General features: G+C 43.1%; 1 protein-coding gene across 4 annotated transcripts; it reads right to left on the reverse strand.

The window, feature by feature from the left end:
* Positions 1–5,894: 5,894 nt before the first annotated feature.
* Positions 5,895–21,781, reverse strand: LOC139581279 (glycerophosphoinositol inositolphosphodiesterase GDPD2-like). 4 transcript variants are annotated; one of them, XM_071410866.1, is made up of 15 exons: positions 21,609–21,781; positions 18,761–19,052; positions 16,638–16,741; positions 16,407–16,500; positions 16,262–16,321; positions 15,975–16,073; positions 15,072–15,165; positions 14,695–14,840; positions 14,162–14,244; positions 13,831–13,990; positions 13,034–13,237; positions 12,798–12,946; positions 12,114–12,261; positions 8,783–8,865; positions 5,895–6,781 (listed from the first exon to the last, which is right to left on the reverse strand). In XM_071410866.1, exons 2-15 carry the CDS (start codon positions 18,845–18,847, stop codon positions 6,715–6,717), a joined length of 1,578 nt encoding a protein of 525 aa, XP_071266967.1. In that variant the 5' UTR covers positions 18,848–19,052; positions 21,609–21,781; the 3' UTR covers positions 5,895–6,714. The 4 variants fall into 4 exon arrangements, with proteins under 4 accessions (XP_071266967.1, XP_071266966.1, XP_071266965.1 ...); XM_071410865.1 differs by having other exon boundaries at positions 21,508–21,781; XM_071410864.1 differs by having other exon boundaries at positions 5,895–6,784; positions 21,609–21,767.
* Between the last annotated feature and the right edge of the window lie 1,990 nt (positions 21,782–23,771).

Genomic DNA, 23,771 nt, shown 5'->3' on the forward strand with positions numbered 1-23,771 from the left:
TACTTATGGACTAAGTTGTGGGAGTGTAGTGTGTGGGTGTGTGTGCGTGGGTGGGTGTTTGTGTGTGCCCAAACTCCCAACTCCCCACCACCCCCCCCCCTCTAGCCACGACCTCTTCCTGCATGTTTGCATGTCGGGGAACAAAGAGATGAGTCCGCAGTTAAGGCGACCTTTGTTCATGATTGTGCAACCATGCAAAACATCCAATCAAGCTCTCAGTGCTCCAACTTCCCACAGTGCATCACAAGCAAGGGCACTCCCATTCTTTCACACATCAAATACTCAAATACTGTACAATGCTGCCCACAGCTGAACTGATGAACACTTCTTTACACCAGTCATGCCAGTTTTCATTCACTTTCATAATACCTTGTTTGACACAGTGCCAATACTGTTCATTTACACATTTTCCCACTGTGACAGAGCATACCGCTAGCAATACATTGGCAACAACAAAAATACAGCCAGTGCAAAAATACCTTCACCACTACAACAATCCCACTACAACAAGTAGCCAAAACAAAGCTCATCTACCTCTATTTAAACAGGTACTGTACAAATGTACAGTAGTGACAGTAGCAAACAAACCTCGGCCCTGAAGGAAAACAGCAGAGAGCATCTGGGAGGCTAATGCGATGAGTAATGTTTGAATAACCCCGTATTCCCGTTAGCTGTGTAAACGTTCAGCACCTCCCCTGTGCCTGGGCTGATGATTAAAACCACATGTTGAGTAGAAAACCCAGGCCTTATTTGACCCCGCTATGCCCCTGCGTCTAAGACTCTCTCTCTCACCCACAGACTCTCTCGGCTGTATCCTGAGGCTGAACTCAGGCCAGGAGACACAGAGGGTGAGAATGGCACGGGCAAAGGCAGCCATGAGCTGTTTTTTCTACAGTACTCTACTCTACCGTACCTCCAGCCCCAGACTATGGCTGCACATTCCTGCCCCGGGATCCAGACTCTTTGGAGTGGAATGCTTGGAATCCTGATTCGGAATCCTAAACCCCCTCGCTGTACCCCAGCCTGCTCTTTTGATGTGGAGGCAACATCTTTAATAAATCACACATAAGCTGTTGGGATAGTCATATGTGGTTTACAAAGCCATCCTTTGAATACTGGAGATATTGACCACACGAACGGGCTGACAGATAGATCAATATATCTAGTATTTTCTGTGTTGGGATTAACACATCGTTTTCTAGTTAGACCGCAGCAACAGTTTCGCTAATAGCACATTATCATCACTGTATCTGTTCAGTGAGTTTGGACAGGCAGGCATCCACGTATGGAGAGACCACTGGTCACGGTGGACAGCCTCCTCAGTCTACCCTCTTCTCCAGTCCTTCCCCCTGCTCCATGGACCCCCATCCCCCATGGAGGCTCCAGATTTCTGGGTAGAGCAGCCGTAGCAGCAGACCCACAGGGTAGCATCATTCGGGCATGGCCATGATAATTAGAGGGGCCACTCAACCATTGGTTAAATGGAACTAATTTGTCTCCTTTGCAGGGTAAAAAGATTAAAGTGAAATATAGTTTCACAGGAGCTGATTTGGTGCCGTAACTGCTTATTAAGGTATCGTTGCAATACACTCAAGTCAGTTTAGTTCATGGTTCCAGTTAAGCAATGATACTGTCGAGGTGGTGAGGTCATGCACATTCATGGTATTGCAAAAATCTATTCTGGACTGGTAACACCCTGTTATTACAGCTCATACAGCAGTGTTTTGGCTGTTGCGAATGAACCATATCTAGGAAGTCTTTCTATGAGATGATCCTGACCAAGTCAGGATAAGATGGCACAGTGCAAATACTGATTGATGTTTAAGTTGAGAAAATATGTGTAATTCTTTCACAAGGTAAAGAAATGTGAGCCTCTGGTAAAACGTTGAGCTCTCTGAGAGGGCCGGCTTGTGATCAGCCCATAGATAGTGTCACGGGCATGTTTAATAGGATTTCATTACCATCCGAGTACATTAGAGAGAGGGGGGTGGGGGGGTATACAGCAAAACCTTTTGTGAGTTGAACTGAAAGGCCTCTTTCATGGGACTTGACTGAAAAACGTTTAGGCTCTTCCCACAAAAATGAATATAACCTGACCCTGCCATCTACGTCCTTTAGCTCTGGTCCAGAACAACCCTCCACACAAAAACAACTAGTGAGTCGTCGCTCATTTTGTTGAAACTAAACGCACTAGTTGAGTGTTTCCCAACTCTGGTCCTCCAGTACCCCCAACAGCACATATTTTTATTGTAACCCTGGACAAACACACCTGCTTCAACTTGTCAACGAATCGTCAAGCCCTCAATGAGTTGAATGAGGTGTGCTTGTCCAGGGCTGTAATGAAAAAGGTGTACTGTTGGGGGTACTGGAGAACCAGAGTTGGGAAACACTGCACTAGCTGATTTGAAAATGAATGTGCTTGTATTGTTGTGGGGTTGGACTGAGACTTCTTTATTCATAAAATAATAATAGTGAAAGCATGTGTGTATTTTCCTCGTCTTACCAAGTAGGGCGTGAAACAGTTGGCTGCCGAAGATGGCGGAGACCTTCCCCACGCTGGTCTTCAGGGCTTGTTCCTCTGGCCTGGTCAGACTGTCCTGGTACTGTCTCAGCAGACCCACTGCCCTCTCTGTGTCTGACAACATGGATGCTTCATGTTAACACCCTCACAGAGCCAGTCGTAGTGATAAAAAGTTAAGAAATTGATCAGATGTGCAGTGCAGTGCACATTATCATTATGGTTCTTCAAACATTTGGCAATATTATTCCACCATTAGCATAACACAAGTCTAAGTGTACGTGAAACGGTAGGAAATTTCTAGAATTAGGGTTTATCGGCAAACTTGTGATAGGCTACTATACAATTTAGAATCGAGTTGGTTTTGTTCATTGCCCAAGAGTTTGTCTGACTTTTGGTGCTGCTATGGGCAGGAAAGGGGAGTACTATCAGAACTAGAGTATAGTATGCCTACTCTATACTGTATATTAGCCATACCCTATACTGTATAGCAGCCATACTCTATACTGTATATTAGCCATACCCTATACTGTATATTAGCCATACCCTATACTGTATAGCAGCCATACTCTATACTGTATAGCAGCCATACTCTATACTGTATAGCAGCCATACTCTATACTGTATATTAGCCATACCCTATACTGTATAGCAGCCATACTCTATACTGTATATTAGCCATACCCTATACTGTATAGCAGCCATACTCTATACTGTATATTAGCCATACCCTATACTGTATAGCAGCCATACTCTATACTGTATATTAGCCATACCCTATACTGTATAGCAGCCATACCCTATACTGTATAGCAGCCATACCCTATACTGTATAGCAGCCATACTCTATACTGTATAGCAGCCATACCCTATACTGTATAGCAGCCATACCCTATACTGTATAGCAGCCATACCCTATACTGTATAGCAGCTATACCCTATACTGTATAGCAGCTATACTCAATAGGTGGGTCAATATATATTGATATTTGGGGAATTTGGTCGGGATTCGACTCCTGGTATCATATGAAGAAACATAGGACATGGAAAATGTGTAGAAATGCAGGAAATTAGCTTAAATACTGCACATTTTTCTCTCGGCCAACAAGAGGGATGTGAACAGTTTGAGGTCGCATGGGTTGCAAGCTGGGGGTTTGTTACTACGCCGATAAATGACATTAGCTACTTAAGAAATTTGTGTGACCGGACCTTCTCAAATATACTGAACAAAAATATAAACGCAACATGCAATAACTTCCACGATTTTACTGAGTTCCAGTTACAGTTCATATAAGGAAATCAGTCAATTGAAATAAATTCCTTAGGCCCTAATTTATGGATTTCACATGACTGAGCAAGGGCGCACTGGGGAGCCAGGCCCAGCCAATCAGAATTCGTTTTTGCCCACAAAAGGGCTTTATTACAGACAGAAATATTCCTCGGTTTCATCAGGTGTCCGGGTGGCTGGTCTCAGACGATCCCGCAGGTGAAGAAGCCGGATATGGAGGTCCTGGACTGGGGTGGTTACACATGGTCTGTGGTTATGAGGCCGGTTGAACGTACTGCCAAATTCTCCAAAATGACATTGGAGGTGGTTTATGGTAGAGAAATTAACATTAAATTCTCTGGCAACAGCTCTGGCGGACATACCTGCAGTCAGCATGCCAATTGCACGCTCCCTCAAAACTTGAGACATCTGTGTCATTGTGTTGTGTGACAAAACTGCACATTTTAGAGTGGCCTTTTATTGCCCCAGCACAAGGTGCATCTTTGTAATGATCATGCTGTTTAATCAGATTCTTGATATGCCACACCTGTCAGGTGGATGGATTTTTTTTGCCAAAGGAGAAATGCTCACTAACAGAGATCTAAACAAATTTGTGCACAAAATGTAAAATAAATAAGCTTTTTGGGCATATGGAACATTTCTGGGATCTTTTATTTCAGCTCATGAAACATAGGACCAACACTTTACACGTTGCGTTCTGAAATTTGTTCAGTATAGTATTTGAGTACCCCTGCTGTATACATTGCATGAGGGTGCACAGCTGTTTGCTGAAGCCAGGTGGGAGGTGTAGGTAGCCTAATTAACAGCCTTGAGATGATCCACCCTCACTTATTACTACAATCACATAAAGTTTATTATGAGTAAACTGAATTACTTCCCTTGGCATTGTGAAAGTGCTCCATGGCAGTAGCCTATAAATGATTTCATGGAAACATACTTCCTGTTTTCGCTTAGAAGATTTCAAGTTTCTTCCAAAAATGCACTAGTTCATTCGGTTCAGGCTTCATAGTTGGCAACACAGTGGCAAAACCACGGAAAACCTACATTGTAGTTGCTATTTTCGACGTGTCATTAGTTTAACAACTATAACAGCGAATAAGCCTAAAAACTGTCTCGAATAAACTTTTAGTTTAAAACTTTTCCTCTAAACTCCTGAGAAACATTATGTAGGCACTTACCATACTTGTGGACCATGGTGTGTAGAAAATATTTTGAGAACTACTAAATCATTCGAGGCAAGCCGAAAACTAATCCACAAACCAGAAGTAACAAATTGAAATTCGGCGTTGAATGTTGTACCGTTACTCTTCACCAAAACAACTGTAATCCCGCAGTTATAAACGCAACCTCCAAAACAGACACTCCCAAATTCGCTCTACACTGAACTGTTACTTTAACCGTAGCAGCAGCAGGGCACTCGGCACGAGAAGGATGTCTTTCATGTGAAGTTCCCGGGAATTCTGTTGAAATAGTGAAAGTGTTTATGCGTCACTGTCGCGGCCTCGGCCCCTCGCCTAAACATGTGATCACTGTATATGAATGAGTCTGTAGCCCACCCATGGGGGTGTGGGTCTATAGACAGCCCAGCACCGACAAATTCCTTGTCATTCAAAAATACATGCAGGTTTTTGTGGGATCATTTTTCTAGACTAAAATCATAATTTCCATCATCTTCATCATTCATCTCTGCTAATTCTGTTCTCCGGATCTGATGACACCTGTAAATAGCTTTGTTTGTTGCCTGTGTTCTATGTTCTGGATTGTTTTTATAATTTGTATTAATATTTCAAAAAAATAAATTGTTGTTGCCCCTTGGTGTGAGAAAAGTGCTTTACAAATGAACTGAATTACTATTATGAATGATTATTATCATCATAATCATCATCTTCATATCCATCACCACCAACCCGATTACTATCATCAGTATCACCTAGGAACAATTACTTTAAGTTCCCACTTTTTAAAATAGCCAACCAAAAATATTCAATAGTTTGACAATTGACCATCGCACAAAAATGTGGTTCCTCCTGCCATCTAACGGTTGTAGAAGAGACTTTCATATTGCCAAGGAGCAGAATCTGCAGCAACTGAACCCAACACATTTCTTTTTTTTTATTCACACAGACAAATAAATCATTACATGTTTTTTTCTGAAACACACGCTCTGTCTCTCACGCACACAACTACTCACTCACGCACGGGCGCGTACACACACATGGGCGCGCGCACACGTTCTCTGCGGCGTTCACACACACACAGGTGTCAAATCCAGATACGATTTTATAAAAAATATGATATAAGATGATTTGTGATCATTTGGTAAATCTCTCATTCAGAGTGTAAGCCCCAGTGGAAGTAGTGCTGACATTTATCAGTGAACCCAAAACCAGTTTCCAAATAAAGTCTAAACTTAATGTATACAGTGAACCAATATTTTTTTTTTTTACAAATACAGTGTCACACAAACATTTTCTATAGGAAAACACTATTTACAAATGGTCACAAAAAGCATCTAAAATATATTGAAATAAAATGACAATGAAATGACTGGTCCCGTGTGGCTCAGTTGGTAGAGCATGGCGCTTGCAACGCCAGGGTTGTGGGTTCATTCCCCACGGGGGGACCAGGATGAATATGTATGAACTTTCCAATTTGTAAGTCGCTCTGGATAAGAGTGTCTGCTAAATGTCATCTTGAATGGCCATCCTTGTGGCAACACATGGATGTGGTATTTACACCTTTGTTCATAAATTCTCATAATGAATGTAAAATGTACTTTACGCATGTGATCCACACATTTTTTAGATACTGTCTTTTCAATTAGCCTAAATACTTCCTGATTCAAGGCTGAGCCATCCAGACAGTAGGGTGGGGTGGGATGGATTTCGATTTCTGGATCCAGGCTGAACTATTCAGGTGGTAAGAAGGAGCATAGCTCTCTTGATTCCAAAGCAGACCATGTGTGATTCTCTCTCCTTCTAGAGACAATCAGACACAAACCATTATTCCACTTCCTCATTATAGAATGTCTCTTTATATGATGCCCTTGTGTCCTAGCTTATAAGATCATAAGCACAAATACAGCAGTTATTTTCTTTGCATTTCATTAATGCAACCGAAACACTACAAATTAAATGATTTACACCATCAACACAAGAATGAAATGTATTATGGTAAGAGAGCATGGTATAATCCTTATTTATCAGTCGCATTTCAAAGTTAACAATAGCTATTGTAAAGATTCATCATTCAAGATACATACAGTGCCTTCAGAAAGTATTCACACCCCTTACATTTTTCCACATTTTGTTGTGTTACAGCCTGAATTTAAAATTGATTACATTTAGATTTTTTTATCACTTTTCTATCACATATCCCATAATGTCAAAGTGGATTATTATTTTTTTTTTGTTTTTACAAATTAATAATTTCAAGCTGAAATGTCTTGAGTCAATAAGTATTCAAAATGTAAAAATGTACTTAACCAGTTTCATAATAAGTTGCATGCACTCAATCTGTGTTCAATAATAGTGTTTAAAATTATTTTTGAATGACTACCTCATCTCTGTACCCCACACATACAGATAATTGTAAGGTCCCTCAGTCAAGCAGTGAATTACAAACAAAGATTCAACCACAAAGATCAGGGAGGTTTTCCAATGACTCACATCGAAGGGCACCTATTGATAGATGGGAAATTAAAAATAAAAGCAGACCCTGAATATCCCCTTTGAGCATGGTGAAGTTAATAATTACACCTAACTCAGTTGCCTGAGAGGAAGGAAACCTCTCAGGTATTTCACCATGAGGCCAATGGTGACTTTAAAACAGTGATAGGAGAAAATTGAGGATGGATCAACAATATTGTAGTTACTCCACATACTAACCTAATTGGCAGAGTGAAAAGAAGGAAGCCTGTACATAATAAAAAATATTCCAAAACATGCATCCTGTTTGCAACAAGGCACTAAAGTAATACTGCAAAAATGTGTCAAAGCAATTCACATTTTGTCCTGAATACAAAGTGTTATGTTTGGGGCAAATCCAATACAACATATTATTGATTACCACTCTACATATTTTCAAGCATAGTGGTGGCTGCATCATGTTATGGGTATGCTTGTAATCTTTAAGTACTGAGGAGTTTCAGGATAAAAAAATCTACTGAATGGAGCTAAGTACAGGCAAAATCCTACAGGAAAACCTGGTTCAGTCTGCTTTACACCATACACTGGGAGATGAATTCACCATTCAGCATAACAATAACCTAAAACACAAGGACACATCTACACTGGAGTTGCTTACCAAGAACAAAGTTAATTTTGGCCGAGTTAAAGTTTTGACTTAAATCTACTGGCAAGACCTGAAAATTGTTGTCTAGCAATGATCAACAACCAATTTGACAGAGCTTGAAGAAATTTGAAAGGAATAATGGGCAAATGTTGCACAATCCAGGTGTGGAAAGCTTACCTAGAAAGACTCACAGCTGTAATCACTGCCAAAGGTGCTTCTACAAAGTATTGACTCAGGGGTGTGAATACTTATGTAAATTAGATATTTCTGTATTTCAGTTTCTATAAATGTGCAAACATGAAAAAAAAAACATGTTTTGTCATTATGGGGTATTGTGTGTAGATGGATGATAAAAATATATATTTAATCAAATTCAGGCTGTAACACAACAAAATGTGGAATAAATCAAGGGCTATGAATACTTTCTGAAGGCATTGTAGATAGCAATTATCTTAGTAGTTAGTACCGTACAGAATTACTGTAAACATTGCTAAAAAGGGAAATCAATTGTAATTATTTCATATTGATTATATTGATCATCAATGTCTACTAGCAAAACCCATCTTTAAGCATGACTGAGACAGCAGCTTTTTCAAAGCAGAAAACTAAAGGGAACAAATAAACTCCTAAAATTCCAGACTGTTTCCATTGTCTTTTACAAACAATACTAGTGTGCTACTCACCTCTTTAAGATGAAGAGTGCGAACATTATGAGCAATGACCCCAGGTCCACTGTGATCCATATACATCTGTATGTACTAGGTCCCTGAAACACACACAGACACACATATAATAAGTACCAGCAAACTGAATAGGTACATTTATACGACCCATAGATGGTGCACAAGATGAAAGACATGTAAGAAAATGTCAAGTTCAATGCTACACATGGATACCATGATACAGTTGAAGTCGGAAGTTTACATATACATTTCAGCTTTTATTTATTTCATCACATTCCCAGTGGGTGAGAAGTTTACATACACTGAATTAGTATTTGGTAACATTACCTTTAAATTGTTTAACTAGGGTCAAACGTTTCGGGTAGCCTTCCACAAGCTTCCCACAATAAGTTGGGTGAATTTTGGCCCATTCTTCCTGACAGTTGGTGTAACTGAATCAGGTTTGTAGGCCTCCTTGCTCGCACACAATTTTTCAGTTCTGCCCACAAATTTTCTATAGGATTGAGGTCAGGGCTTTGTGATGGCTACTCCAATACTTTGAGTTTGTTGTCCTTGAGCCATTTTGCCACGACTTTGGAAGTATGCTTGGGGTCATTGTCCATTTGGAAGACCCATTTACGACCAAGCTTTAACTTCCTGACTGATGTCTTGAGATGTTGCTTCAATATATCCACATAATTTCCTCCCTCATGATGCCATCTATTTTGTGAAGTGCCCCAGTCCCTCCTGCAGCAAAGCACCACCACAACATGATGCTGCCACCCCCGTGCTTCACGGTTGGGATGGTGTTCTTCTGCTTGCAAGCTTCCCCCTTTTTCCTCCAAACATAACGATGGTCATTATGGCCAAACAGTTCTATTTTTGTTTCATCAGACCAGAGGACATTTCTCCAAAGAGTACGATCTTTGTCCCCATGTGCAGTTGCAAACCGTAGTCTGCCTTTTTTTATGGTGGTTTTGGAGCAGTGGCTTCTTCCTTGCTGAGCGGCCTTTCAGGTTATGTCAACATAGGACACGTTTTACTGTGGATATCTCTAGGAGACAGAATGTGTCTCCTTCCTGAGCGGTATGATGGCTGCGTGGTCCGATGGTGTTTATACTTGCGTACTATTGTTTGTACAGATGAACGTGGTACCTTCAGGCGTTTGGAAATTGCTCCCAAGGATGAACCAGATTTGTGGAGGTCTAAATCTTGGCTGATTTATTTGGATTTTCCCATAATGTCAAGCAAAGAGGCAGTGAGTTGGAAGGTAGGCCTTGAAATACATCCACAGGTACACCTCCAATTGACTCAAATTATGTCAATTTGCCTACACAGGAAACAACCACCCACAAAACACAAAGGAAAACAGGCTACCTAAATATGGCTCCCAATCAGAGACAACGACTGACACCTGCCTCTGATTGAGAACCATACTAGGCCAAACACATAGAAATAGAACAAAACATAGAAAAACAACATAGAATGCCCACCCCAACTCACGCTCTGACCAAACTAAAATAAAGACATAAAAAAGGAACTAAGGTCAGAACGTGACAGTACCCCCCCCCCCCCAAAGGTGCGGACTCCGGCCGCAAAATCTGAACCTATAGGGGAGGGTCTGGGTGGGCATTTACCGCGGTGGCGGCTCTGGAGCGGGACGAGGACCCCACTCCACCATAGTCTCGGCCCACTTCTGTGACACCTTAGGAGCGGCGACCCTCGCCACCGACCCCGGATTGGAGACCCTAGTAGAGGGCGCCTCTGGACTGACGGGCGCCTCTGGACTGACGGGCGCCTCTGGACTGGAGGGAGACTCTGGCGGATCCGGACTGGAGGGAGACTCTGGCGGATCCGGACTGGAGGGAGACTCTGGCGGATCCGGACTGGAGGGAGACTCTGACGAATCCGGACTGGAGGGAGACTCTGGCGGCTCAGGACAGACGAGCGGCTCAGGACAGACGGCGACTCCCGTGGCGACTCAGGACAGACGGGCGGCTCAGGCGGCTCAGGACAGACGGGCGGCTCAGGCGGCTCAGGACAGACGGGCGGCTCAGGCGACTCAGGACAGACGGGCGGCTCTGGCGGCTCAGGACAGACGGGCGGCTCTGGCGGCTCAGGACAGACGGGCGGCTCTGGAGGGTCCGGACTGGAGGGAGGCTCTGGAGCATCCGGACTGGAGGAGCACACAGGAGACTTGGTTCTTAAAACAGGCACAGTACTCACCAGGCTGGAGAGATCTACTGGAGGCCTGGTCCTTGGAGGAGGCACAGGATAGACCGGTCCGTGGAGGCCCACTGGAGGTCTCGAACTAGGGGCCTGAACAACCCGTCCTGGCTGGATGTTGATTTTAGCCCGGCACTTGCGGGGCGCAGGCACAGGACGCACTGGGCTGTGCAGACCCACGGGATACACAGTGCGTAGGGCTGGTGCCATATAACACGGACCGAGGAGACGCACTGGAGACCAGATGCGCTGAACCGGCTTCATTACTCCTGGCTCGATGCCCACTCTAGCCCGACCGATACGAGGAGCTGCAATATAGCGCACCGGGCTACGTATGCACACTGGGGACACCGTGCGTTTCACCGCATAACACGGTGCCTGCCCAGTCACTCTCTCTCCACGGTAAGCACAGGGAGTTGGCTCAGGTCTCCTACCTGACTTAGCCACACCCCCCGTTTGCCACCCCCAATACATTTTTGGGGCTGCCTCTCGTCCCAGCCGCGCTGCCGTGCTGCCTCCTCATACCACCGCCGCTCAGCTTTCGCTGCCTCCAGCTCTGCCTTGGGACGGCGATATTCCCCAGCCTGTGCCCAGGGTCCTTCTCCGTCCAGAATCTCCTCCCATGTCCATGAGTCCAGAGATTTCTGCTGCTGCCCAATACCACGCTGCTTGGTCCTTTTTTGGTGGGTGGTTCTTTAACAACTTTCCTCTTCTTCTGACGAGGAGTAAGAGATATCGGACCAATGTGCAGCGTGGTAAGTGTCCATTTTAATATATAAAAACTGAACACTACAAAATACAAAATAACAAAGTGAAATGAACAAACGAAAATCGAAACAGTCCCGTATGGTACAGACACAGGAAACAACCACCCACAAAACACAAAGGAAAACAGGCTACCTAAATATGGCTCCCAATCAGAGACAACGACTGACACCTGCCTCTGATTGAGAACCATACTAGGCCAAACACATAACAATAGAACAAAACATAGAAAAACAACATAGAATGCCCACCCCAACTCACTGACCAAACTAAAATAAAGACATAAAAAAGGAACTAAGGTCAGAACGTGACAGTGACTATGGGAGAGTGAAGAAGATGGGGTTTGATGCGAGTCCCTCACCATTGTCCAGTCAGGCTGGTTCTTGTCCTGTAGGACGGAGCAGGCGTTGGTGGTCACAGAGCTGGCCCCCGAGCACCATATTAAAGAGAAGAGCCATGGTTCATTCACCACCCACAGGTTCACCGACACGTTCCTTTTCCGAAGCTCCCTGTCTCACACAAACACACACAAACACAAATTCAGTAGCGAATTAAAAGATTAGGTGAAAGAGCTGGCTCAGATTACCAACATATAATCAGTAGTAGGAGTTCAGCGTAGACAGAGTTACTTCAGCAAACATGACACCTGTTAAAGAAAACAGACAGGAGTGGTTAATCATACTGTAAGATGTCATACTATTAAAGGAAACATCATGCTTGTTCAGACAACACTTTCCCATTAATTTCACTAAATCAACAGAAACTATCGTCCTATGAGGAACTTTCACTACTGGGCTCTCAGCCATTAAAAATCCACCTGTGCGAAAACATGATTTGAATCTCATTCCCCCCCAAGGCATTGTGTGTGTCTCAGTCTAAGATAGTGCCATTTCCTTGTCTCAGCACGCCAACATAAACACTTGTAATTATGAAGCCAGTACACCTGCAGCTGTCAGCGCAGACAGGTAGAATGTGGTTTTGGAATGAAGGTTTATTTGGCCACAGCTCTGAGAAAAGCGTGGGCGCTTTGAGGTAGGCTACTCACCCGATCTCTGCGGCGCTCAACGCACTGTACTTGACATTTAGATGATCTGCTCCGTCAATGTTCATAGCAGACACATTGTCGTAAACCTGTTTGAACCCTGGTGCGACCTTCTTCACATCCTCCCTATCTGTGGGGGGAAGCCAGAGGATCTAAAGAGAGAAAACACACTGTCAAACAGCTGTAATAAGAGTAGAACTACACAGAACTGGTGAAGTAGTGACACTGATTCCCCTAACCTTGTCGTGGGGGATGCCAGAGTTGAGGATGGTTTTCACAATGGCATTAGTGTCATTGTTGTCGTCATTCTTCAAGTCAAAGATGACAGAGGTGTTATGAGTCTTGGCCAGGTCAAGCAGCTGCAGAAGGGAGGGAACACTCTGGTTCCTAGCTGTCCTCTTCTCCTGTTCTGAGAGCTGGGACACTGAACAGAATGGATCTGTCTGAAAGGGAGATATCCATAGTATTTTTGTCATTATGTCAATTCTTTTTTAATTTAACCTTTATTTAACTAGGCAAGTCAGTTAAGAACAAATTCTTATTTACAATGACAGCCTAGGAACAGTGGGTTAACTGCCTTGTTCAGGGGCAGAACAACAGATTTTTACCTTGTCAGCTCGGGGATTTGATCGAGCAACCTTTTGGTTACTGGCCCAACGCTCTAACCACTAGGCTACCTGACGCCCGTAGTCAATGAGTTGGTATAGTTCAACTAAACTGAAATGATTTCCAACTAATAATCATTTGGGGGGTGCTTATACTGTGTAATAGAAATGTGTTTCTTTAATATCCCAACTCCCCCCTGAGACATCTGCAGGGATTGGGGTCACAGCCAGGGTCACCATTGTACAGCACCCCTGGAGCAATTAGTGTAACTGCCTTGCTCAAGGGCACAGCGGCATATTTCTCATCCTGTAGGCTCCGGTATTCAAACCAGCGACCTCTCGGTTACTGGCCCAATGCTTTAACCTCGAGGCTACCTGCCACCCCACTACAACATACAAGGGAGGCTGGAGAAATTGGATATCACCCTTACATTCAGGAACCAATCACCAGCGTTTAATTCCTGTAGCTCCTCCCAGGTGAGGTTTGTGCTGTGGTTCAAGTCTTTCCCAGGGAACTTCTGTAGAACATCTGTAGTCCTCCTCAGGAAATGGCTGCCGTGGTCGTGCATCAGGTAAGGAACTCTGTCCTTACTGGAGGAGAAAGAAACGTCAATAAACTGCCTCTTTGGGTCTTTGAAAAGCGTTATATAAATCCCATGCATCCTTATTATTAAACTGAAAACAATTTGAAACAGCAGTGCACTTTTGATCCGTCTTTGCCACGTCTATGTATACAGGAAGCCGCCCTAGTCCCTAGGGTACCTGAGCTGCACGTCCGTCTCAAAGGCGGTCACGTTGCACCCCACACTCCTCCTGAACGACATCATGGTGTTCTCTGGGGCCAGCTGAAAACACAGAGAGAGAGGACAGATGGGTGAGAAACACTCCGGTGACTACCCTGACGCTGAGTGAACACTGAGCCATGCTGCATATGTCACAGCTGAGCTGAGTGGGCCTACGTTGGCGATAGTGGAGAGGACTGGAGCAACGTAATGGGGGCAGAGCAACATGCCATGTGATACCATCACATGACTGGACAGCAATTCAAGCTTCAGCCCTCTGGTTCATATATATACTGAATCATAAGGGATGATTATAGAATTTATGTCAACAGTAAAAGTGTAACACATAAGACATTTTTGGATGGTCTTATAGCTCTGTAATCAAGTCGTATCCACTGTATGACTACGGTAGCCAATCACCTTTAGGTACTTAGCATTTCCCAGCTTAGCACTTTAATATTGAGACCATAGAACCAATGTACAGTATGATAAATAAAGTGGGCACTTCCTCACCATTGGTGCTCCGCGATGACCAAAGAGGGCAGGTTTAGGGGGCAGCTGTTTCTCGTCCACCAGACAAGGGGATTGGATGAGGAGTGGGCTGAGGAACATTGCCACTGACACGCCAGCAAACACTACCATGATGAGGATCTTAGAGGCTGACAGACACAGGTTAACAAACAAATCAGTCATACTTTAACTACTGTTGTGAATACAAAAAGGCAAGGAAAGAAGATAGTCAACTGATTTGAAATCGTTCCAGGGTTCACAGAACTCAATTATATTCTATCAATAATGAATTCATATCTATAGGTGTGTACTGTACATCTCATATTATTGATGTCACGGTGAGTATTTGTGTATTTTCATTGGACATGTTCAGCACTGACCTACTCTGCGGGACCTATGGAAGCCCTGGAACACCAGCCAGCTGACCAGGGTCAGGGCTCCAACCCCTCCCATCTGTAGGAATGGAGCCGTGGCCTGAGGGAGATCAATGTTACATACAGTGTATTACACACAGCAGGGAGCTGCATACTGCTGCCCAAGCGCTGACCCAAAACACACAGGCTTACTCCACACCTCACTCTAGCTCCAACATTCTCACACACACACACACACACACACACACACACACACACACACACACACACACACACACACACACACACACACACACACACACACACACATACACACACACACACACACACACACACACACACACACACACACACACACACACACACACACACACACACACACACACACACACACACACACACGTAGACAAACACATAGACACATAGACACACACACACACACACACACACACACACACACACACACACACACACACACACACACACACACACACACACACACACACACACACATAGACACACACACACACATACACACACATAGACACACACACATACACACACACATAGACACACACACACACAGACACACACATAGACACACACACACAAACACATAGACAAACACATAGACAAACACATAGACAAACACACATACACACACACACACACACACACACACACACACACACACACACACACACACACACACACACACATAGACACACACACACACACACACACACACACACACACACACACACACACACACACACACACACACACACACACACACACACACACACACACACACACACACACACACACACACACACACACACACACAAACGCATAGACACACACACTTAACAGACAGTTCCATGGTGCTGTACATTGGCCCTACTATACCTGCAGTGACAGAAGAACAGTGTGCCACTCTTCTTTCCAATGTCGACTTATTCCAGCGATGCCCAGGGCGATGAAGACCACACCTAAAAACAGGAAGAACTGGGCAGAGCAAACCACAACACAATATAATGCAGTCAACACATGTCAATACTTAAGCTACACCTGAAGTGACTTACTATTGTTAATCAGCCATGCTATTGCCATTCATGTTATGCCACTATAGCTGTGCACTTCTTCAATAACATGTAAAGGGAAACATTCTAGGAAACAAAGAATGTTCCTAATACCTTGTGCAGACAGTGTAAGTCCAAAGGCTCTTTCAAGGCAAGTTGGAACAGTGCAAAGACCTGCAATTGAACAGTCATTACAACTCAGCTGATGTCAACGACATACTGTAAATACATTGACAGGTGTGTGAATTGTGTCTCTCACCAGTAATAGGGTGCAGTAGATGGTCAATACAGCAGAGATGATGATTAGCACCATGAACCAGTTCACCCACAGTTTCAGAATGGAAAAGCCCTTCCTGGTAGGGGACAATAGAGGGCAGATCACGGGGTTTGAGTCCATCGCTGTCAATGTGTGCGTGTGTGTGTTTGTTTGCGTTCGTGTCTGCAGCTGTATGTGCACACATGCACACACAGAGTGTATGACCAAGCTCACCAGTTAACATCCTCGCGGTCATTGAAGGCCATCAGACAGACGTACATCCAGAACAGAGTGAGGAGGGACACAGCGGTAAGGACTGACAACATGCAGCGGGAGCACTATAACAAGGAGAGTCAACAATTACTCCTGGAGCCCTAAACCTGTTCTCATTTCTACTGACATCGGAAGATCTCATTACTAAACTTCTTTGTCAGGAAGACATTTAACTTCCAGGATGAAATAAAAAGTATGCAAGCAGGTTGTTTCAACAGTCAGAAACTGTTTGCAGGACTTGCATCCAATGAATTTGATTGATCTCAGGGGTTCATTTGAAAATAATAAAAATAATCGTGTATATATAACCCCTAGCTATGGTTTACAAATACATATTCTCTGAGTGCTATTGTACTGCTGGTCAACAAGTGTGTGTGTGTGTGTTGTGTGTGCATGTGCATATGCGTGTGTGTGTGTGTGTGTGCGTGTGCGTGTGCGTGTGCGTGTGCGTGTGCGTGTGTGTGTGTGTGTGTGTGTGTGTGTGTGTGTGTGTGTGTGTGTGTGTGTGTGTGTGTGTGTGTGTGTGTGTGTGTGTGTGTGTGTGTGTGTGTGTGTGTGTGTGTGTGTGTGTGTGTGTGGTGAGTCTGAAGGGCTCGGTGGTTAGCTCCCTCAGGGCTTTTGGAGCCTCTCCAATGCCTCTTCATGTTTGGTTTCGCCTGCTATTCCATTCATCCATAAAAGGAATCAAAAACACCAGCATCCACCATCCACCCACCCTTAATTGTGTCCAAACAACCCCCCCCCCCACACACACACACCTTAGACACTAATGGTTTGTCCCCTTTTTACTTCTGTCCAGTGGTGTAAAGTACTTAAGTAAAAATACTTTAAAGAATGACTTAAGTACATTTTTGGGGGTATCTGTACTTTATTATATATATTTTTGCCAACTTTTACTTTTAATTCATTACGTTCCTAAAGAAAATGATGTACTTTTTACTCCATACATTTCCCCTGACACCCAAAGGTACTCGTTACATTTTGACTGGAAAATGGTCCATTTCAGGCACTTATCAAGAGAACATCCCCGGTCATCCCTATTGCCTCTGATGTGGCGGACTCAATAAACACAAATGCTTCGTTTTTAAATTATATCTGAGTGTTGGAGTGTGCCCCGAGATATCCGTACATTTTAAAAGAAAAAGTAAATGGTGCTGTCTGGTTTGCTTAATATAAGGAATGTGAAATGATTTATACTTTTACTTTTGATACTTACGTATACTTTAGCAATTACATTTACTTTTAGACTTTTACTCAAGTAGTATTTTACTGGGTGACTTCAACTTTTACTAAGTCATTTTCTATTAAGGTATCTTTCATTTTATTCCAGTATGACATTTGGGTACTTTTTTCAGCACTTGATCTATCCCAGCCAGATAAGCTTTTACCCAGCCTGTAGGAGCTTGTTTGTTCAGTTCAGAAAGTAGTCCTGGCACACATGCACATGCTCTACTCTGCATCGCAATCTCCCTCCCAATTATCCTGCTCTTATTTACACAACAGGTCTGAATGAATGGATGCCTCTCCAATAACATCCATCCACATCTCACTGGCCTAGGAATAAAGGCTTCCTATTATACAACCACGATGAGTTTATAAAGGGGAAAAATCCTCACGCTTCCACCGAATGCTGTCCAATGGAATGTTAATCTATTATAATCCCGGTAATGCAGGTACAAGAAATTGAACGGTAGAGAAGGCGCAAGCAAATTCAAAGCTGAATTCCCTTGGCAATGTCTCAGTGACTGATGCTGATGGGTGACAATGACGATGATGATTTTTATTGCAACACATACCAAAGCCGTGTGAACATTTCCTTGTAGACCAACTGTAGCTCTGACCTGAGAGAAGTCACTAAAACAACATTTGAGCTACATGGAATTACAGTACATAGTAATACACTGATTATAGGTCGCTCTGGATAAGAGTATCTGCTAAATTACTAAAATGTAAATGTCAAATGTACATAAACGAAAGGTGAGGATAGTGAGAAGTTGGTGCCAAAAATCGTAATTGTCTTAATGAGTGTCCTATAGTTACAGTATATTCTACACACAATACAATTCTAGGCATACGGTACTCACTTTTTGATTCCTCTCACTGGGGTGCCTCCAGTAGCAGCTATACACCCCCCTGCAGCATATTCGGCAACAGCTGTCCTCTGACATCATCCCCTTATCGCTTCATTCACAGTAAACAAAAATGAGGTCCTGTCCAGAGGAGTGTGGATCCTGTCTGTCCTAGAGGGTCTGGATAGAGCGGTGGGGTGTGTGGGGGTGGGCAACACTCTTGGAGAACACCTTGTCTGGCAGCTCTGTGCTCTGTATGTGAGGAGAGGGGTTCCGCTCTGCTGAGGGCTGACTCACCACCCTAAACCTACATAGTGTAGGAGGAGAGAGAGAGACGAAAAGAGTAAGGACGGGAGAGTGAGCGATAAAGAGGGAATATCTGTGAGTATTAGGGCCATCCCTGTTCAATACATTCCTGAATAGAGCTTCTATGTTGGGGGCCGGCCTGGCTGGCTGCTGACAGAGCTGACAATGGCCGACCCTGTGGGGTTCTGTAAGAGGCCTCAGAGTGAAGTCACGCCATAAGACCCTCCGTTCCAATACAATATGGGAGAACTGACAGTGACAGGCACATCCATACACAGGGTGGGAGCAGTGACGGAGAGGAAGGAGGAGGAGGGGGTTCATTGCCACTAGAGGGTTGCAGTGGGGAGACTTCAACCGGGGGTTTAGTATGGGGGACTGGCATCCTGGTCTTACCAAACCAAGACATAAAGCTTCACAATATTAAAATGTTACTTTATAAAGACGGTTAAAAGGTTGAACAGGATGAGGCAGATCCATGCTGTTATTCTCTTTACTGGGGTGTTGATAAGAAACTAGGGCGGGGTGCCCTGTTCCCAAAGAACAACAAAATGGTGAAATACACATTTCAAGTTACAGACTCGTAGCTATTTTACCTGAGGCAGTGAATTTCTAAATCGTTCTACAACATTGTAAAGCAAATTGACATTAGACCATCTATTGATCAACAAAAAAAATGTAAAGCATGAGCTGTTAATCCATGAAGTTAGCCATTATAGAGAGGGGCACATGCAGTGTGAAGGTATTCTGTGCTGTGGAAAGCCCTCCGGTCAAAGTCATGTGAACCTTATGATCACACAGGAGCATGTCTGAGCAGGTCGGCAATAAGTGAAACTCCAAGAAATCTGAATAGATTTTACCGCATGAAACCAGATGCCTTGCCATTGTGAAATGTAAGATGACTAGGTTACAACTGAAGAGACTAAAAATGTATGTACAGAATTGAATTTCAGGATGGTGGGGGGAACTCCCTTAAATCAACAACCTCTTGCCCAGGGCTCTCTTGAAAAAGAGACGTTGTCAGCTGCTACAGAATCACAGTGTTCACAGAATGTCATCAATACAACACAACAGTGAATAATCCATGTGTCCTGGCATCAATCACTATCAACAGATATGAGAATAATCCATAACATTCAGCTTCAAGTCGAGTGACCATCAACTCACACCTTAGCTGTGTTTACACCGGCCGTCCAATTCGGATCTTTTTTCACTAATTAGTATTTTGAACAATCAGATCAGCTCTGAAAAAGATCAGATGTGATTGGTCAAAAGACAAATTAGTGGGAAAAAAGATCAGAATTCGTCTGCCTGTCTAAACACAGCCATTGAGTGTTACAAATAGAACACTTTATGTTTATTAGAGAAAATCTGAATATGCTAAACATTGTGTTGATCAGTCTAAACTAAATGCGAACTTTAGTGATGTTAAATTACCCCATTACAATAAGAATACATAAAAACATAGAATACAAAACATCCGACAATGAACAGGAAGATGGCAACAGCATCAAAAACATTCCTTTAAACGTGTGTGGTCCTAAAACAATATCCATATTTGTTAGAAGAAACATCTCATTTACATTTACTCCTAACAATATTAAGTTATGTTGTCAGCAGTGTTACCAGTGTGAGAAAGCATGATGTACACCTTGCCACACATCAAGCACTGGGACTTGGCAGTTACATAGTAAACATTCATTGTTTCGTGCACAGGTAAGCATGGTAAACAAGCAGACACGGAAATAAGGGAGGCTTACTGATCAGAACAGATAAGGGGAAGATTATTTTATTTGAGCCAAGATTCCAACATGTTTCATCAACTACCTGTCTACAAAGACTGTTGCAATTGAATCATGGTTGTCCTTTTTCACTTCAACATTTATAATGTGGTCATGATCCATAAGATCCTGGTCATGACAATAGATGTCATGTTTTGAGAGTTCTCATCATATTCAGTAATGACTTCCTCAAGCCACGATGTTGGATCTAAACCTGATTGTTGCCCTTTTAAATATGAGCACTTGAAATCAAATGAAATGTGCCTTGACTGTCCTGGATTTTAACATTTGGAATGCTTTAAAAATACTCAATTAAACCCACTCATGATGACATAAAAACGGTAATAAAATGCCATACAAAAATAAGTGACAGAAATCACTTAGCCTACTATTTAGCTATTTCTGTGGTGAACCCTGCAATGAGTAATGTGATTTAGAAGTTTTTTTAATGTGCTAGTTAGAATGTGACCTACTGCATCACAACCAGTCTACACAGCACATTTCACATGTTCTCCTCAATTGACCAAAGTTTAAAAACAACAGATAACTATCTCAGTTCAATACTGATACAGACTGAATGTGTTGAATTCAACATTTAGTTGAAATAGATAGATCTATTAGTCAACACATTAAAATGCAGTAGGCTAGAAAAAGCTGGAGGCATGAGATGCACCATACCTTTAGATCATAGAATGTGTGCATTTCTATTGCAACACCGTAACAGCCGGTGATGTTCTGTTCATCAACTTGTTCTAGTCCAGTCCACTATATTTCGTTACCTCTTTTCTGTGCCTGTTGTTCTGTCGCCCACTCCGGTTCTTTGTGGAAATCTGTGCCAGGAATGTTAATGAATCAGAATGAATGGGTGCAAGTTCCTAAAGTAGCAAGGGGGAGGGGTATGCCTATTCGGAGGGAGGCACTCAAACGCAGGTAGCCTACAACTGCAGAGAAAGCATTGTCAGGTCTGTCAAATTAGAATGAACACGTGTAGGGGTAGAGGCAGGGATGTTTTTCAAGCACCTCATCAATGTACTAAATATATGCTATTAACTACATAATTTGAGCGTCAGAAATCCAGGGCTTCTGTCTGAGGATGTCTACAGCTGTGCTACTGCATTTCAATGAACTCTGAGGAAACCAAGCATACTTGAGTCAGCTATTACAGTAAATTAAAAGTGAAACTAAATCTAAAACTATGTAATTTAGAAAACGATTCAATAAACTGAAATAAAATAATGAATAAACCCGTTAGAAAAACAAAAACTATACTGAAACTATACTGAACAAAAATATAAACGCAACACGCAACAATTACAAAGATTTTTCTGAGTTACAGTTCAAATAAGGAAATCAGTCAATTGAAATATATTCATTAGGCCCTAATCTATGTATAAAAAATATAAAAAAATAAAAAAAAATTTTAAATTTTATTTTTTATCTATGGATTTCACATGACTGGTAATACAGATATGCATCTGTTGGTCACTGATACTGTGCCTTTAAAAAAAATTAGGGGTGTGGATCAGAAAACGAGTCAGAATCTGGTGTGACTACCATTTGGCTCATGTTTGTGGAACAGGGAGAGTACAGGTATAAGATCCAGGAAAAGGTGACGGCAGGGAGGCCCTCAGGCCGAGAAAGAAGGGAGGAAATTGTAGACACAAGGCTGAGACTGGGACATGGAGACAGTGGAACATGTTATTTTTCAGTGCCAGAAATATGTGAGAGAAAGGTAGCGATTGTTATTAGATTTGAGGAGTAATGGGGTTGACGAGCCAGGATTAAATGAACTGCTGGAGAAATCTTCAGGGGATGTAGTATTTATTTACATAGTTTCCTTAGGGAGACAAAATTATTGGGTAGGATTTAGACCTTCCCTGTCTCTGGTCCACACTCCAGTCCAGTTGGTGACGGTAATGCACCTTAAAGTTGGTTGCCAACCGCAATATAAAATCCACAGAAGTAGAAGAAGAATTTGCCTCGTGCAGTGCGACAAATCTCCATCGCATAGAGTTGATCAGGCTGTTGATTGTGGCCTGTGGAATGTTGTCCCACTCCTCTTCATTGGATGTACGAAGTTGCTGGATATTGGCGGGAACTGGAACAAGCTGTCATACAGGTTGATCCAGAGCATCCCAAACATGCTCAATGGGTGACATGTCTGGTGATTATGCAGGCCATGGAAGAACTGGGACATTTTCAGCTTCCAGGAACTGTGTACAGATCCTTGCGACATCGGGCCATTCATTATCATGCTGAAACATGAGGTGATGGCGGCGGATGAATGGCACGACAATGGGCCTCAGGATCTCATCACGGTATCTCTGTGCATTCAAATTGCCATCGATAAAATGCAATTGTGTTCATTGTCCATAGCTTATGCCTGCCACCATAGGGGCAATCTGTACACAACGTTGACATCAGCAAACCGTTTGCCCACACAACGCCATACATGCTGTCTGCCATCTGCCCGGTACAGTTGAAACAGGGATTCATCTATGAAGAGCACACTTCTCCAGCATGCCAGTGGACATCAAATGTGAGCATTTGCCCACTGAAGTCGGTTACGATGCCGAACTGCAGTCAAGACCCCGGTGAGGACGAGCACGCAGATGAGCTTCCCTGAGACGGTTTCTGACAGTTTGTGGAGAAATTCTTTGGTTATGCAAGCCAACAGTTTCATGTTGGAGGAGAGAGAAACAAAGAGTAAGAAAGGGAGATTTAGGGATAAAGAGGGAATATCTGTGAGTATGCCACGAGCAGCACCGCACGTCATCGACTTTACCGTCGGACACCAGATTGCTATAACATATGATGTGGTTAGGGAGGGGAACGTTATTTATAATAAGGGTTACATGGAGAAAATCGAACCTCTCTGAAATGAAAATGGATGGCCCTCCCTTCAACAAAATACATTTGACCTTACCCTCCCACGCTTGAAT

Source organism: Salvelinus alpinus, chromosome 7 (assembly GCF_045679555.1).
Source record: "Salvelinus alpinus chromosome 7, SLU_Salpinus.1, whole genome shotgun sequence".
Lineage (NCBI taxonomy): Eukaryota > Metazoa > Chordata > Actinopteri > Salmoniformes > Salmonidae > Salvelinus > Salvelinus alpinus.